We start from the raw sequence: 18,073 nt of genomic DNA, 5'->3' as shown, positions 1-18,073 counted from the left end.
CATCAAATCCTCATAAATTAACAGTTAAAGGTCGTAAGAGGGAATCTATTCTCTTATGTTAAAAAAATAGCTTTGTTGATATATAATTTACATATCATAAAATTCACCTGTTTGGAGTATACAAGCCAATAGTTTTAATATAGCACTGTGCTACCTTCACCATAATCTAATTTTAGAACACTTTCATCACTCCAAAAAGAAACAATCACTCCCCATTCCCGCTCCCTCCAGCCATAGGCAGCCACTGTTCTGCTTTGTGTCTCTATAGATTTCCCTGTTGCAGACATTTTATATAAATGGAATCAAGCAATATGTGATCTTTTCTGACTGTATTCTTTCACTTAGCATGAACTTTTCAAAGTTCATTCATCCATGTTGTAACATGTATCAATACTTAATTGCCTTTCATTGCTTGAGAGTATTCTGTTGTATGGATATGCCATGTTTTGTTTATTCATTCATCAGTTCTTGGATATTTGGTTTGTTTCCACTTTTTGGCTATTATGATAATGTGGCTAAACGTTTGTATAGAAGTTTTTGTGTGGACATATGTTTTCATTTCTTTTGGGTATACTCCTAGGAGTGGAATTACTGGGTCATTTGGTAACCCTATACTGAACATTTTAGAAATTCCTAATCTGTTTTCCACAGTGACTGTGCCATTTTATAATCCTGCCAGCAGTGTATGAGGCTTCTAATTTCTCCACATCCTAGCCAATGCTTGATATTGTCTGTCTTTTTGATTATAGCCATTCTAGTAGGTGCAAAGTGACATCTCATTATGGATTTGATTTGCATTTCCTTAATGATTAATCAGGCCGAGTGTCTTTTCATGTGTGTTCTGGCCATTCATATATCTTTCTATTCAAATTTTTTGCCCATTTAAAAAATTAGGTTGTTTGTCTTATTGAGTAGTAAGAATTTTTTATTCTGGATACAAGTACTTTATCAGAAATATGATTTGCAAAATTTTTTTCTTATTCTGTGAGTTATCTTTTTACTTTCTTGATGGTGTTATTTGAAATGTGAAAGTTTTCGATGTTGATGAAATCCAGTTTATCAATTTTTTTCTCTTATTGGTTGTGCTTTTGGTGCCATGTTTATCTTTTAAAGTAAAATTTTTATGGAAAAATAACGTACATACAGAAAAGTGCCCAAATCACATGTGTACAGTTGGTTGCATTTTCATAAAGTGAACATACCTATGAAACCAGCATTTGGGTTAATAAACAGAACATAACCAATTTCCCAGAAGCTCCCTTCATGGCTCCACCAAGGTTAACCACAGTCTTGACTTCTAGCACTGCAGATAAGTTTTACCTGTTTTGGGATTTCGCATAAATTCAATCATATAGTATACGTTATTTTGTGTCGGCTTTTCTTCGTTCAGCATCATGTTTAGAGATTCATCTGTGTTGTGGTGTGTAGTTTTCATTTGCTAATTTTCATGTACAGTATTCCATTACTTTCCACCATATATTCATTTTTTTTAGATAAATAAAATAAATGTTTTATTTTATTTTATTTTTCCCTTTAAATTTTTATTTTGTCAATATACAATGTGGTTGATTATTATGGCCCATCACCAAAACCTCCCTCCCTCCTCCCCATATATTCATTTTTTTTAGATAAATAAAATAAATGTTTTATTTTATTTTATTTTTCCCTTTAAATTTTTATTTTGTCAATATACAATGTGGTTGATTATTATGGCCCATCACCAAAACCTCCCTCCCTCCTCCCCATATATTCATTTTGATAATGACATTGACATTGAGATTTCATTCAGGTTCACTGTTAGAATAGAGCTTCTCTGAATATGTTGGCCTTTTGGTGAACATATACCTAGAATTGGAGCCTAGGTTATAGAATAGGCATAGTTTAGGTCTACTGGTTACCACCAAATAGTTAACCAAAGTGGTTGCACCAATCCATGTTACTACTAGTTTTATGAATTTGTTTTTAAGAATTAGGAAACATTTTCCCAGAAGTCCTCCTTACCCTCACCCTCTACAAGAATTCCCCTCATGTATCATTGGCCAGAATTTTTGTACTTGTAGTTTCCTAGAACAGTCATTTCAAGGGAGACGACAAGGCTGTAACTGTCTTTGCCTAACTCTGTGGGGGCGAGGAGGAGTCTAGCATTCCCCATAAACACTTGGCCTCTGTGATGTATGAATACAATTGGGATTCTTTCTGTTAGTGTGGAGGAAATGGGAGGGGAATGGACGGTGAGTGGAAGTCAACTGTATGTGCCAAGAGAAGGGACATCCATTTAAACCAATTAGATGCCTATCTGAAAAAGTGGCTTTTTATTACATGAGATATCTCTTCTGGTATTATTTTGAGAATAACTTGGCCTTTTAGTTTTAGGGTAGTTAAATATGGTAAGTGCTCAATCAGTATTTCCTGTAGCAATTATTATTTTTCTCATTTTAATTTGCATTTTTCTGTATTTCCCTTAGGCCTGCCATTTAGAGTTGAATGTCTGCCTTTGTACAGCACAGTTGGTCCTTGCTCTCATGTTCTGCACCAGGCCTTATTGAACATGGGCTGCGGGTGGTCACTGTAAAGTGGTTACTATTTTTCCCACAGAAACAATATTTTTATTAAGCTTTTATTCCTGTTAAAGGCTTAACAGCAAGTTAATTAAAAATATCTAACACTGTTCTATAAAAGCAAAGATAATAAAATAACTGTAGCTACATAATAATTTTAGTTAGCAAAGTGATCTTCTGAGTTACATTACTGTAGAGCAAGGAAGGTCCTTGCTTTTCCAAGGGGCCCGTCTCAGTGAGAGCATCCATGTAAAAATACAGTCCTGTTCATTGATGTATGTCTTCTGTCCACAACAAATATGTATAATCAAACAGGTGCATCTAAAAACTTTTAGAAAATAGTAATATTTCCTTTCTGTGACTTGAATTTACATAGGTTTATTGAGAGTGCTTCGGATGGCTGGGATGACCGAGGCACTGCGTGGTGCAGTGTGTGTCCTGGTTAGGCACTGGTCACTGGGCAGGCCAGGGCGGTGAGAGATGGAAGTGGAGACTCCAGTCAGTCCTGGACAAGCAGGCCCAGGGTTGGGCAAGACCGGGCGTGAGTGAAGTCCTCGTTTCCTAACCAGTGCTCCATATCTGCCCTCCGAACATTTCAAGCACCTTTGTCATGGGTGATTATTCGTTATAGATTTTGTATAAAATGCAGTCTTCTTGTTTTAGAAATGTTTCCACCCCATGTCAGTATGAGCTGTACAAAATTGAAGTGTATTGCTGTGTAAGCGTAGGTAAAATTTCCTGTCTGAATTGTTGTGACTTTTCTGGATCCCACCCATTAACGCCTTTCCTGTTCCTAGTTGACCTTTTTTTTTTTTTTTTTTTTTTTCCTTGAGCTGTTTTGGTACAAGTTCCTCCTCAGTCAAGGAAGTGATATGTTACCTTGTCACAGCATTGAAAAGGATTGTAGAATCTGTATTTTAGGTTACTAGTGTGTTAAAATCCAGTTTTCTAGAATGTTCTTTAAAATAATTTGGTTGGTATTTGGTTGCCTATGGCACTGCTATTGTATTAGTGGGAGGGTCTTACACAAATCTCAGGGAAGCATGGTCCCTTCTAATTGTTAGCATGGGAAATAATGTGGTTTATGATGAGTTTGCTAAAGAATGGTTCTTTGTGCAACCCTCTTGAGCAACATGTGAGTTGGATTACTTTGTTATGATTTTAAAGTAAATTACAAAACTTAGGTAAACAAGGAAGTGCTTTGTGGGAGAAGCATAAGTGTAGATTTTTACACAGCTTTTTGTTTTTCAGATTAGGGCAGCCCTCTCAGTTTCATTTAGTTGTAGAGGGAGAAAAATCCTTCCATTCCAGGGGATGTTTTTGGTAAAATTCTGTTACATGTGTCTCTTTGCATATATTTATTTGTTTAGCTTGTCAAAGTTCACCCTTTTCGCAGTATTTTGAAGACACAGGTTGTTATATTGTTGGAAAGTTTTATGTCTCTTTTATAATCTCATGGCCATGGAGTTAATGCAAAATGCATTTTACTGCAATCCCCAGGGAAGGGTGGGACCAGTGTTAATGCTTATGAAGACCATCTGTGTGCAGGCAAATGCTATGTCTTATTTAATCATTAAAATATCCCTTAGAGGTAGATATTTTGTTACATCTGTTTTTCAGCTGAATAATTAGGTCATGAGGCATTAAATAAGTTGTTCAAGACAACTTACTTAGGTAATGGCTGAAACTTATACCAAGTACAAGATCTCTTTCCTCTACACTCTGTGCTTTCTCATATTTCTAATAAAATGCTTCTGATTTTTGCTTTAGAAAATTGCAATTCAAAAAGTGAAATCCTCTGAATATGCAGTGTTACTTTTCAGGTGTAGTGAGAATTAAAATGGAGTTTTTTGGTTTTTTTTTAGCATTTTCAGATAAAAGCATTTTTTTTTTTGAAATCGTAATATATTTTGAATATTGTAATTGGATTTAAAATATTGTTTTTGAAAATTAGGTTATTAGGCAATGTGTTTGGTATATAAAGCTGGAGTGTGAAAACTGACTGTGGTATTTTACAGAAAAATGAGAAAGTGCCAAGTTTTAAATTAAATTAAAATTGCTTTATGTGCATTCTTAGTACTAAAAAGAGCTTATTACTGTAATTGTTATTGCCAAAGCACCTGAAACAGTTAATACATTAAAAAACCAAATTTGCTACATGTACAAAGATGGTAGAAAGACTTGTGCTTTTAGTGTTCCTGGTGGGCAGTAAGGAGTGTCCGATGAGCAGATTTGTACTGTGTACCTGCAAGGTGGAGAAGGAATTTGAGGAGCCAACTTTAGAGGCATGGAGACTAGTTAAGAGACTTGAGCAGTAAGTCTAGTGATAGATTATGGATATCTAAACTAAAGAACTGTGATGGGAATAAGACAAGTGGATGGGTTTGGGAGATTTTATGGAGGTAGAAATGGCAGGACACAGCTCTTGGTTGTTTGTAAGGGAAGAGGATAATGGAAGAGATTTCTGGCTTGGGTTCCATCAACAGAGTTGAGAAGTGAAGAGGGAGATAGTCTAAGGGAGGGTGGAAATCTGTGAAATGCTTACTCTGAAATATCCCACTGGAGCTGTTTTATTATTTTAATAAAGGGATCTAGCCTCAGGACAGATATTTGGCTAAAGGTGTTGATTTTGGAGTCCTGGGCATCTCGGTGACAATTGAAGACATGAGAGTATATAAGATCACCCAACAGGAATGTGCTCAGGGGGAAGAGGCATGAGGGGAGGGTGGAACCTCAACAGAGCCACACTTGGAGGGCGTCAGGGGAAGGGACTCAGTAAAGGAGCCCAAGACGGAATGGCTGTCGCAGGAGGAGGAAACCAGGAGAATGTGATGCTGTGGACCTGGGTGGTGGGAGAAGAAGAGAGAGACATCAGGTCAAAGGATCCGAAGAGAAAAGAGCTGGTGCAGCAAAGACCCTTGAGTGGGCAGCGGCAGGATGGGGCAATGCAGGGACAACTGGAGCATTGTCAGGAGAAGCAGGGGTAAGGACAGCAGGAGGTCCTGGCTGGAAGCAGAGACCCTTCCTTCTATGGTGCTGTTTCTGCTGGGGGGAGAGAGAGACATCAGGTCAAAGGATCCGAAGAGAAAAGAGCTGGTGCAGCAAAGACCCTTGAATGGGCAGCGGCAGGATGGGGCAATGCAGGGACAACTGGAGCTTTGTCAGGAGAAGCAGGGGTAAGGACAGCAGGAGGTCCTGGCTGGAAGCAGAGACCCTTCCTTCTATGGTGCTGTTTCTGCTGGGGGACAGGTGACCTTGGTGTAGAGCGTGAACAGTGTGCATTAGGGGTAGTTAACAGGAGGGCCTTTGAGACTGGGTTTAAGAATGGCTCTGGCTGGCACTGGTTTTCAAAGTTTGGTATTCAAACACCTGGGGGAAGGATGCCGATCTTCCAGCTTTTACAGCTCTCTCCTTTCCCGCTTCCTGGAGACGGTTGAAGTGGTGACTCTGATGGAGGTCATCTGGCTTTCTATCCTGGAAAGCATTATTAGTTATCTCTAAATTTTAAGAAAATAAGTAGATGCATTCTGACAGCACCCTGAAAAAATAACCCAGCTGAAGATAAATGAGCACACCTTTGTTTCCAGAGATGGGGCTCTGGGGGAGACAACCCTGCCTCCTTTGTGTTGTCACCTCCCGCTTCTCCCCACTCGAATTCTGCCCTAGCCAGCATGCGCTTCCTCTGCATTTTCCAGGAGCTTTCCAGAGACTGTTGCTCGCCCTCGTAATGGCCTTACATGAAAGATAGTCTGATCTCGCTTTTACAGCTGAGCCTTGGAGCACCCAGGTGGTTTTCCCAGGAGCTGGTGGCAGGAGTGGTCACTCACGCTGATGACCATTAGCATCAGCACCGCCTTACTGGATCACCAGCTTTCTTGAGTTGCACACTCTTCATTCCTTCTCCTGGTTTTTCTTGTCTTTACAGAGAACTCTGTTGGTCATTCCTCATATTTTGTGTGAACACGCAAGCCATGAGTTCTGTCCTCCTCAGTCTTCTTCGGCCTCCCCCTGTGGAATAGAAGTGGCAGAGAGGTGTGGAGCCACACTCCTGGGTCCACATCCTGGCTCGGCCACTTGTTAGCTGTGTGACCCTGGGCAGGTTACTTCACCTTCTGTGGCTCATTCCCTTCTTGTAAAGCTTTTGAAAAAAATATCTAGGAAGGATGTTATATTCTCTGTCTGGCAAGGCTTCTTCTGGCTCTGGTTCACAAAAACACACCCAAGGCAGCATCACACAGAGACGTGGCTCCTGTTCTGAGCTTCTAGAGAAACCTAACCTGAAGCAGGAACAAGGAAGCACATATTTACACCTGAGCACCCTGGTTTCTTGTTAGAAACTTGCCACTTGTTAGCTGTGTGACCCTGGGCAGGTTACTTCACCTTCTGTGGCTCATTCCCTTCTTGTTAAGATGGGGTGTTGATGATGGTCATAGAATCTACAATTATAAATATATCAATGAGGATTGAGTGAAGTCATATTTGTAAAGAACAAAACCTGGCTGAGAAGGTAACATGGGTGCTTATGAAATCAGCAACAAGACCCACAGCATTCTCTATCACTTTTATTGCACGCTAGCCCTTTTCACTCATCTTTTTCTTCTCTTGGTCTATAAATTTCATATTTTTATTTATCCATGCCCTGGATTCTTTTATAAAGGGATTTGAGGTCTTTGTATTTTCAGTGTGAAAAACTGTGAACACTAAAACCCTAGATACTATTGGTGCCCAGTAAATGTCTAGATGAATGCTGCCGTTATTTTAGAACTCTCGTCAAATGTGGCTCTCATGGTGATTCACTGATACAGAGTGAGCAGGTCAGTCTGTAAATGACAAATGACATATATTCTGTAATACCAAGACCCCCTAACAGTCTCTTTACTTTGCCTTCTTTATTTTACAAAATAGTCAATGAAATATAGAGAATTTAAGTTATAGCAATTTAATTACACCCATAACCCACAATTCAGATTTTTTTTTTTTTTTTGAAAATAAGAGATAAAATATTTCTTGGAAAACTGAGAAAGCAGAGTCGAAGAACCGGTTTTAATTGCTTCTGATCTTCATTAAATATAAAATATTTGAAAATGATGGAGTATTTTTTTCTTTGACTCACATGACTGCTCCAACAAGCCTTTCCCAGCCTTTCATAGTGAACTTCCTAAAGGAAGCTTCACTTTTGGGAGGAGAGCCCAACAGTGTTCGGATGTTCTGTTCCTAAGAACGGTGATATTAAAGTAAATGACAGGAAGTTAATCAGCATTTAAAAAGGAAATCATTCTGCTTTGAAAAAAAATCTTCTTTTTATAAATTACATAGAACTCTAGTGCCTTTTTAATTGAGGATGCTGAATCCTAAGAACAGTATAAAGAGCTTTTGGGATTAATATATTAATAGGTGAAGTTGTTCGGAAACACTACCATATTCTCCTATTTCTCTTTTACCTGTGTTAGATGATACATAATTAAGTTTAGGCAAACATAGCAAGTAGGTGACAGCTAGAGATAGAATTTCAAATAATTTATTTCCTATTCCATGCTTTGCAGCACTTTGTCACTATTATATCTGTCTACACCTTGAATGTCCTTCTCTGAATAATAGCTGCATAATATATTGACAATGACATCTTAAAGTGCAGCAGTACCTGAAAATAATAAACACTAAATCTCGATTTATCTGCAGATGAATGGGCTGCTTCATGTAATTAAGAGTGGATCTGCAGAGAGAGGTGGTGCTTTCTCTGTTAACTATTTTTCAGTTATGTAATGCCCCATTTTTTTTTTTTCTTTTTGTCTTTTTCCGTGTCCGGCAACGGATCGCAACCCTCAGTGTCGCCCCCGTACCGGACCGGGACCGGCAACGGGATCGGCAACGGGATCGCAACCCTTGGTGTTGCTCCCACGCCTCGCTCAGCCAGTGAGCGGGTACCGATCTGTATGTGGGATCCGAACCCTCGGCGGGAGTGCCGCCGCGCTTCCCAAGCGGCACACTATAGCAGTGCGCCACCAGGCCGGCCCCATGCCCCATTTTTTTACAGAAACATTTCACTTTTAGTTTCTTCTTTTTTCCTTCCAATGCCTACTGTCTTCTTTCTTTCAATCCCCAGTATCATAAGAATAGTTGAGACATTCCATGGCTCTTTACAAGCACTCTGAGAATGGATGTTTTGGGTGCGCTGGAGCACAGGAGAGTGAAATACTTGGTTGTTCCAACTCCTTGTCTGTTGGAGACCTGCTGCAGCTCTCTGATGGATTTCTCTGGGACAGTGGAAAGCAATTAGTCAAAACCAGGACACAGAAACCAGAGCCTGCTCTTGATGCTTACTTTTCCTCTGTGGATTTATACTAAATGGTATCCTAGCTCAGATGAAAGTTCTTAATGACTGTGGATTGGTCGAACAATGGTTTTCAGGTTTCATTACATCTGAGTTCACAGATTGCACTGAATACTTAATGATCTGTCAAAATTTACAGCAAACTGTGATTCGTTCAGTTTATGTTTTAAACCATTAAAAAAACAGATGAATATTAAAAGCCAAAGGCGAACTTGGCTTAAACTTAAGCATACTGATTTTTCTTATTTAAAAATAAGAATCACTTACCACTCACTTCAGCTGCCTTTTAGTTTCTGTTTTCTGATATCCTTGCACACCTCCTAGGATGGGTGGCCTTGCCATGCCCGTTTTATCTTAAGGCCTTTGCGTTCCACCCCAGTGCCGTTCATCCAACTGAAAACTGCCTGCTCAGTGATCTTAAAAATAATACATCCAAAGTCTCTTTCCGTCCTCATTTTCCTTTGTTTCTTTGCAGCTATTGTAACTTTGTTGCTGTGTAGCCTTGACACTATTGATGAAACATTTCTTCTAAAGTCTTTTCTTTTGTCCTAATAGCACTCTGGAATTTTCTGGGTTTCTTCCTGCATATTTGATACTCCCCTTTTCCGTATCTTATCATTTTTGAAAGCTCAGTCCTTGGGCCTCTGTCACTTTCTCTCATGGCCCAATCCAGGGGTGAACAGACTCTATAAGGCCATGTCTCTGTAGGGGTATCTGCAACCTGTACCTTTAGCTCTTCCTCCTCAAGGCATCTCTCTCAAATGGGACACGAGTTGGGATCCGAACCCTCGGACGGGAGCGCCGCCGCGCTTCCCAAGCGGCGCACTATCCAGTGCGCCACCGGGCCGGCCCCGTATCTTTTCATTTTTGAAAGCTCAGTCCTTGGGCCTCTGTCACTTTCTCTCATGGCCCGATCCAGGGGTGAACAGACTCTATAAGGCCATGTCTCTGTAGGGGTATCTGCAACCTGTACCTTTAGCTCTTCCTCCTCAAGGCATCTCTCTCAAATGGGACACGAGTTGGACTGTTCTAGTGCAGGTTTAAAGTCCTGTCTAAAACTGAACTCATCTTAATTTTGATAAGTAATTTTGGTGGAAACTCCAGTCATCCCCCCCTTTTTCCCTCTTCCTTTTCCTCCATATCTATTGGTTCAGATTCTGTATCTCCATCCCCATCCTCCATCCCCGTGTCCCCCCTCCATCCTCCATCCTCCACCTCTTATCTCCGTCATCTCCAATCTCCAGTCTTTCTATCGACCTAATGCCTGTCAAGGCCTAGGAGGATAGTAGGATTTGGACAGGTGTCAGGACAGGGTGGGGAAAAGTGTTCCAAGTGAGTGGAACATAAACAGAAAAATGAGGTTGTTGTGAGGAGTCAGGGTCACACTTGGTTTGAGCATTTGCGGGATAATTAGGATGGGAAAGGATGAAGTTAAAGAAACTTCAGCCTGATGTGGGTAGGAAATAAAGGAAATTAGAGATTTTGAACAGACGAAATGTGGTGAAAGCTGTGTAAAGAGAGAGCAGGTGGGCTTCGTAATGTAAATGACTCGGGGCAGGGGAACAGCCTTGGTGAGTTGGGGGTGAGGTGGGGGGGCAGGTCTGAAGCCTGGGAGGTTGGGGCTTCTACTAAGAGTCCATGAGAGTGTGCCTTTGAAGGGAGCTGATGTCAGTTCTAGAAATATCTTCAGCTTGAGGTGACAAAAAGACATCTGAAGGAAATGTCCATGAAGCATTTGCAGATAGGAGACTTCACAGCACTTGTTGAATGCACGGGGCTGGGGAAAGAAATCTGTGAGTTGTAATTGCCTTTTCAGTTTTTACTACTTTTTTCATTTCTTATGATTCATTCTTTTGTACTTTAATGCTGTCATGTTATTTATGTTAATAATAAACCTCATTTATCTTGAAGATAGTTTTCTGTCAAGCTGCCACGAAATCTTCAAACTTATTTTTCTCAGAGACATATAAATGATTATAAGGCTGTGGCTTGTCACAGTTTCATAACTTTGGACAAATTTATCTATTGCTACGAGTTAAGTACCTTAAGATGAACATTTCACAGATACTAACGGTAAAGCAGCATCATCAATTGCAGGAAATCTGAATTTGTGAGCCGTATTGCAGAAGTTCAGTCAAAGATTTTCTCTAAAACTGTAAAAGGACGCTTGCGGTTGTTATCCTGTGGTCGATGTTTTAATTGGAGGGCATGATGGCCATCATGCTGCTAGAGCAGTAATGCATGTTTGCTTTTTTATTTCTTTGTAATGCATGCCTCACATTGAGGGTCAGTGGTGGGGAATGGTGGGGATGGGGAGAAGAGTGGTAGGGAGTAAGGAAAGTCTCAGCTGTAATTGTTGTAGAAACCCCTTTCTTGTCCTCTGACATGCCCAAGTTGGGAGCAGACTAAAACCTTTGGACGGAGAGCCACTGAAGGGAGCCTGGACACTGCCGATCGCTGCAGCTGAGGATGAATTCTTGCCCTCCTTTTCTTCTGCTACTAGTGTTGGTAGCCAGAGTAGGAGTCGGGGTTTTCAAACCGCAGAGGCAGCCCCTCAACCATGCTGTTCAGTGTGTTTACAAGGCAAAGAGGGTGTAGGCTGCTGAAAGCCATGGTGAGGCTGAGTCCTGCCTGTGGTCGTCTTTAGTCCGTGATCCTGGAGGAGTTAGATGACCATGCACAGTGGCCGTCTGAGTCCAGGCAGCAGATGCGTTGACACCATCCAACCCCACAGGCCTTAGAAATAGCAAGCGGTATTTATATACTTGTTCTTCACTGTAAACTGGTAAGCGCCTCTCCATTCTCAAAATTCATCACCCTGCATCCATGCCTTTGCTGGCTGTATATAACTAATCTAATGACAGCCAAATGTGATAAGAATATAGGAATAAAGAGAGAACTGTGGGAAGACAAAGAAAGACATGACTGTTCAAGCTTTTAAGATGCGACTCTCCTAATGTCACAGAGAGACTAATGTTCAAGGACGTTAGTCACTTGTGAGGTTCCCAGAGCTGAGGAATAGTGGAACTGAAACAAGAATGTTAAGACTTGTGATTGCTCACCCAGAGGCCTCTTCTGAGAGCACGCCGCCTTTAAGATGTCACCAATGATTGCAGCAGCGTGTGTGTGGCTGCCTGGCTGTTCTGCACTCTCTGCAGGACGGCATGTCCCAGAGCGTTTCTGTACTTGTTGGCTTTTAAGTTTGTCTTCTGAGTCCCCTCAGCTACTAATAGCCATCTGCTGGACCTCTAATAAGCCAGTTCATGCGATGATTGGGAAAGACTGTTTCTCCTCCCATGAACTCAGTGAGCTGCTTCATCATTTGCTAAGGCATGTTCTTAGTGTCATGTCCTTTTCCATTCAAACCCATTTGTCTCCAAACATCTTTGTTAACCACATATCCTTAATATGCATATATTGGTTAATAAATTATATTTATGCACATATGTAATATGTGCATATGTATTATGTATTTTGTGAAGCATAGAAAAATTGAAACAAAAATGTTAAATAAAAATAAAAGTAGAAGTTCTAATATGTTCTTTTTGACCATCATGGGATTCTTTTTTTCCCCCCATCTGTCCTCTCCAAAAGGACCATGTTTAGTCTTAGAAGAATAAAACCTAAAGTAGAAGTTCTAATATGTTCTTTTTGACCATCATGGGATTCTTTTTTTCCCCCCATCTGCCCTCTCCAAAAGGACCATGTTTAGTCTTAGAAGAATAAATCCCAAATGTCACTTTAATTGTTAGGGTCCTTTCTCTTTATTTCTATTGCTACTAGTCTTTATATTTAAACCTCCATTGGTCTCCACACTTTTTTGTTTGCACAACCTGTATTAGGGTTCTCCAGAGAAATGGGGGCAGGGAAAAGGGAGAGAGAAGAGAGAAGAGGAGAGGAGAGACTGGGTTTTAATTTAAGGAATTGGTTTATGCGATTGTAGGGGCTGGCAAGTGTGAATTCTGCAGGGCAAGCTGAAGGCTGGAAGTTCATGCAAGGGTTGATATTGCAGCTCAAGTTTGGAGCCTGGAAGTTCAGGTAGAATTTTTATTTTGCACTCTGGAGGCAGAATTTCTTCTCTTTTGGGAGATCTCAGTCTTTGCTCTTAAGGCCTTCAACTGATTAGATGAGGCCCACCCATGTGATGGAGGATAATCAGCTTTATTCTAAGTCTGTTGATTCAAATATTAATCACATGTAAAAAAAATACAACAACATCTAGACTGGCATTTTCCCAAACAATTAGGCACCATGGCTTAGTCACGTTGACACATATAATTAACCATCCCAAATCCCTATCGTAATTTTTCAGCTGGAACTTCTGTGGTGACCTCTTAACTTATATTCCAGCCTCCAATGTCTACTACTTCCAGTTCAACCCCCACACTGCCAAGGGACCTTTGAAGGAAAGGGTTTGTGATGGGAGAGTTTGACTCTAGGCAGCATAAGTAATAATTATATTCATTGCAGTAATATAATGCAGTTATGATAAAATTTAAAGCTCTGTGTAGCCAACCCCTCTGCCTTTCCAGACTCGTCTCTTGTCATCGCCAGACTTACATACCCTTTGGCTGTCCACAAAGGTACTCTTAGTTCTTTAAGTGCACTGATAATTTTCATACATCAGTGACTTTGCTTTATGGAACAGAACCAACACTAATATGAGGCAAAATATGGTAAGATTATAGGAATAAAGAAAGAGCTGTGGAAGAACAGAGGTCAATGTGAATAATTCAAGCTTTTACGATCCAAAAGAACTTTGTCATGGTGGGGAGAAAGGAAAGGGTAAGATAGGCTGTTAAGGGCTGAACTGTGTCTGCCCCCTACTCTCCAAGTCGTATGTTGAAGTTCTAACCCCCAGTACCCAGGACGTGACAAAATAATGTGAAGCAGTTTTTTTTTTCCTTTTTGTCTTTTTTCGTGACTGGCAACGGATCGCAACCCTCGGTGTTGCGCCTGCACCTTGCTCAACCAGTGAGCGGCCGATCTGTATGTGGGAGCCGAGCCCTGGCGGGAGCGCCGCAGCGCTCCCAAGCGGCTCACTGTAGTAGTGCGCCACTGGGCCGGCCCGTGAAGCAGTTTTTGAATAGCACGTACGAGTGATGCTGCTGAATTATGCAGAGTGGCAAAAAAAAAAAAAAAACAACGAAAAACAACAAAAAACATGCTTTTTTTGGCTTATTAATGCTTTGTTTCTGGAAAAAAAATAAAGAAATGCAAAAAGGCCTCATAATGTTGCCATGAGAAATAAGAACAAATGTCAGTTTGAACTTTGTAATTGGTCAAATAAAAGTATATTTCAGCCTTGATTTAATTAAGGCCATTAGTTCTTATCTGTACCACTAGGACTCCTATGCTATTGTTGCAGTCAGACAAGGAAAGATTAGAATTAGTCGGTCTTCTATTATTAATTGGGAGGTTATAGAACATTGTTTTCTTAAAGACAGTGCCTTTCCAGTTACAGTTACTGGGCAGTTACAGTCCGCTTGAGTTTTCCACAGCCTGACCTAGCCTGGCCTTGGCTTTGGTCTTTTCCTAGATACCGTTTCTATTATTGGCAGATGAGTTTGTTACCTCCCTCTAGTGGTCAGTTGAATAATCTCAAATTCTACTTGGACAAATTGAGCAGTGGAAAAATCAAATTTGTGGCAATCCTTGTGATAATTTTCCTTAATATTCTAGTATAGATGCTAAAATAAATAGCGATTGAATTTTAATTATGTCTTGTTGAATTAGAACTAATTTTTAAATGGGGCAATGTTTTAAGGTGGTAATTATACCTCGATTAAAAGCTATCATGATGGAGGTAGTATTCTAGACAGAAAATTTATTTGCCTAAGCTGCTATTGTATTAAGAACCTCAATGGCCATTTGATTTTTAACCAGCGAATTGAATTTGGCTTCTTCAAGTGCTTTATCAGTGCTGTAGGAGCACGTGCTTATTCTAGATAAACTTGAAAGCTACAAAGCTTTATGAGGCTAAGAGTGAGGGAGTTCTCTGAGCATTGTTTATCATTTCTTCACAGATAAAGTTTTATCTCCAGTGCAGGAAATAGCTTTCTTTTAGAGATTTACATCAGCATTTATTATTTTTCCATGGCTTTTAAAAATGTGGCATTTTTAATAGGATGCTATCTCTGGATATTCTTAGGGAGTTAAAACAATATACCAGAACTTGAGACTGGCTTTGTACATTTCCTGATGGAAATACTGGGTGATGCAGTATTTGATTATGCAGACACTAATCCTTTGAATGAGCTTTAGCATTTGTGCCAAGATCTGGAGTTTTGTTTCATTGAGATCCAGAGGGGATGATGTTTAAGGAAAGACAACTAAATCAATCTGAAATCTGAGAGTCCCCCTAGTTGTACTCCTCCTGATCAGTACTAAAATTGAATTTGAAAGGCAACGATCCACTAAGCATTGCTTCTGTTCAGAAATAAGAAGGAAGGAATTCCTACAGAACACTGGTATTGAGGCAGTATTATATTTGTGTCTGTATTAGTCTGCTTCTGGTGCTTATAACAAAATACAGGAGCTGTGTGATTTATAAAGAAAATGAAACTTATTGCTTACCATTTCAGAGGCTAGGAAGTCCAAAGTCCAGGGAACACATCTGGTGAGTCTTCTTTGGTGGTGACTCCAGCAACGCAGGGTATCACATGGCAAATATGGCAGGAGCAGAGAGAGAGAGACTCTCACAGGCTCTCCTTTTAAAGCCTTCAGAACAACACCCCCGACCGCTATTATTAATCCATTCACTAAGACATGGTTCTACAGTCTGGTCATCTCTTCGAGGCCCTACCTTTCAATTACTATCATAGGATTTCCCACCCTCAACAGTATAGTGAGGATTAAGCCTCAGTGAGCTTGGGGGCATCCAGTCTACAGCAGTGCCTATGTGTGGTGCCCTTGTTGCACACGATCCCATATAGATACAGGGGAGAAGTTGCTGTTTTTGTTTTCCTGAATACAAGTGCATTAAACGGTGTGATCTGTCTGTTGTCACCACCAGCTCCATTTGATCCACTGGAACTCCACCCTGTTTGGCAGCATTGACGAGGCTGTGGGGAAACCGCAAGGAATCGCCATCATTGCTTTGTTTGTTCAGGTAAGTGGTCTGCTGTGATTGTTATCTTGTTTAGAGATGCTTATTTCTAATACATGTTGTAAAATATTTTTTATTCTCTTAATTTTATTACTTAGAGCTGAAATTAAATACCTCTACAGAGAATACTGATAATTTAAAAACAGAAAACTCATTCTTTGTAGTTCATGAGAGTTCAGCCATATTCACTGGAAGAAAATAGTTCATTTATTTATTAGAAATTTTCCTTAGGGTGGCATTCAGGGTCTTTGATGAAATGATTTAGAAATGTCTATGAAGGCAAAGTTCATTTTATTTATGAAAAAGAATTTAAGAAGATGTTTTTAGACCCTGATTTACTGCAAAACCTAAGAAAAATCAATAATGTAATCGTAGTAAATTACTTTCAGTCTTTGTTATTAATAGTTTTCACTCCAAGATGATACAAAGTGATTTGAGTTCTGTATTGGGCAAAGGATGTTATATAAATTTAGTCAAACGTACAAAAGTGGGTCACATGCTTTCAAAGGTAAAAAGTTAATCCAGTTCCTAAGGTGAATCTTTTTAACTGTGTTGTATCATGTCCTTAACATGGTAAAAGATTTAGAGGTGAAAGAGACCCTGAAAATTTTACTGTCCCCCTCTCCTGCCATGTAATAGAAGAGAAATCAAGGCCCAGAGAGGTCAAGAAATGTTTACAGTCACACAGCAAATTTAATGCTACCAATCAGGACCAAAAACCAGTTTCAGCTCTTGTGTGGTTCCAGGCTACCTCTTTGATAACCTGGGATTGGAGCAGTAATGGTAGTCTTTAATAACTTAATTTTCCAAAGAGAGTTGGGTAATGGCCATTTTAAATTTGCTTTTTGTGTCATATATATCAAGAATGTCATTAATTGCAACAATTTTCTATTATATGTACATCTAAGATATTTCTTTATTGATGTTTGAAAGTCGCCATTTGGTTTTAGCTTCTTAGTATTTTAAAATCAGTGTGTCTTGAAAGTATGACACATGCCATAGAATTTAAAAGCAAATACTTACATTTTCAAATGAATCCTCTTTTCTGTATTGTATGGTTTTTTCACAGGCAGGGTACTATATTCCTATTTTAAAACTGCATTATATAAATAGAATGGAATCATACAATATTGATGAAAAATGTTTTAATTATACAGATACACATTTTGATAATCTTTAGTATATTGAAGTAAGAATTATTAAAGACTACTCTTATACTTGGAAAAAATTCAATAAAGCATCCAAATCTGAGAAGTTGAGGCAATAGAAGGCAAAAATCTCATTATGAAAAATAAAAATAAAAAATAAAGTTAATAGTACAAATAACTGAATATTCATAGATAGAAGGGAAGTGAACATGTTAGTTTCATCTTTGGAGTTGGCACTCAGTAAATATTTGTGNAATGGAATCATACAATATTGATGAAAAATGTTTTAATTATACAGATACACATTTTGATAATCTTTAGTATATTGAAGTAAGAATTATTAAAGACTACTCTTATACTTGGAAAAAAGTCAATAAAGCATCCAAATCTGAGAAGTTGAGGCAATAGAAGGCAAAAATCTCATTATGAAAAATAAAAATAAAAAATAAAGTTAATAGTACAAATAACTGAATATTCATAGATAGAAGGGAAGTGAACATGTTAGTTTCATCTTTGGAGTTGGCACTCAGTAAATATTTGTGGATGGAGTGAGATATGATAACTTAATATTTTCATTCACTGATTCCTAGCATATTAAGAGGTGACATGGGCTAGTGGAGCCCTGGCCTTGGAACCAGCATCAGTACTTTCAGAAACAAGTGGCATCCCTGTAAGCAAGAGAGAGCCTTGAGAGCATTTGCACTTGTTCTAACTTCCCATAGATTCCTGTGAGAAAAATTTAGGTTATCTGTGTGAAAATACCATTCTCAGGGCCGGCCCCGTGGCTCACTCAGGAGAGTGTGGCACTGGTAGCACCGAAGCCGTGGGTTCGGATCCTATATAGGGATGGCTGGTGCGCTCACTGGCTGAGCGTGGTGCAGAGCACAGTGTGCCGAGGGTTACGACCCCCTTACCGGTCAGAAAAAAA

The 18,073-nt window shown here is 39.6% G+C and overlaps 1 protein-coding gene across 1 annotated transcript in view; it reads left to right on the top strand.

Moving 5' to 3' along the window:
- The window catches only part of CA8 (carbonic anhydrase VIII), a 146,050-nt gene that overhangs the window by 79,790 nt on the left and 48,187 nt on the right, over nucleotides 1–18,073 (top strand). The window contains exon 4 of the mRNA XM_008572127.1: nucleotides 15,905–16,000. Coding sequence (XP_008570349.1) covers nucleotides 15,905–16,000 — 96 coding nt within the window. The remainder of the gene's footprint in view (nucleotides 1–15,904; nucleotides 16,001–18,073) is intronic.

This window comes from Galeopterus variegatus, unplaced genomic scaffold (assembly GCF_000696425.1).
Source record: "Galeopterus variegatus unplaced genomic scaffold, G_variegatus-3.0.2 Scaffold754, whole genome shotgun sequence".
Taxonomy (NCBI): domain Eukaryota; kingdom Metazoa; phylum Chordata; class Mammalia; order Dermoptera; family Cynocephalidae; genus Galeopterus; species Galeopterus variegatus.
Note: the sequence above shows the minus strand (reverse complement) of the source record. Positions and strands in the feature narration are given on the sequence as shown.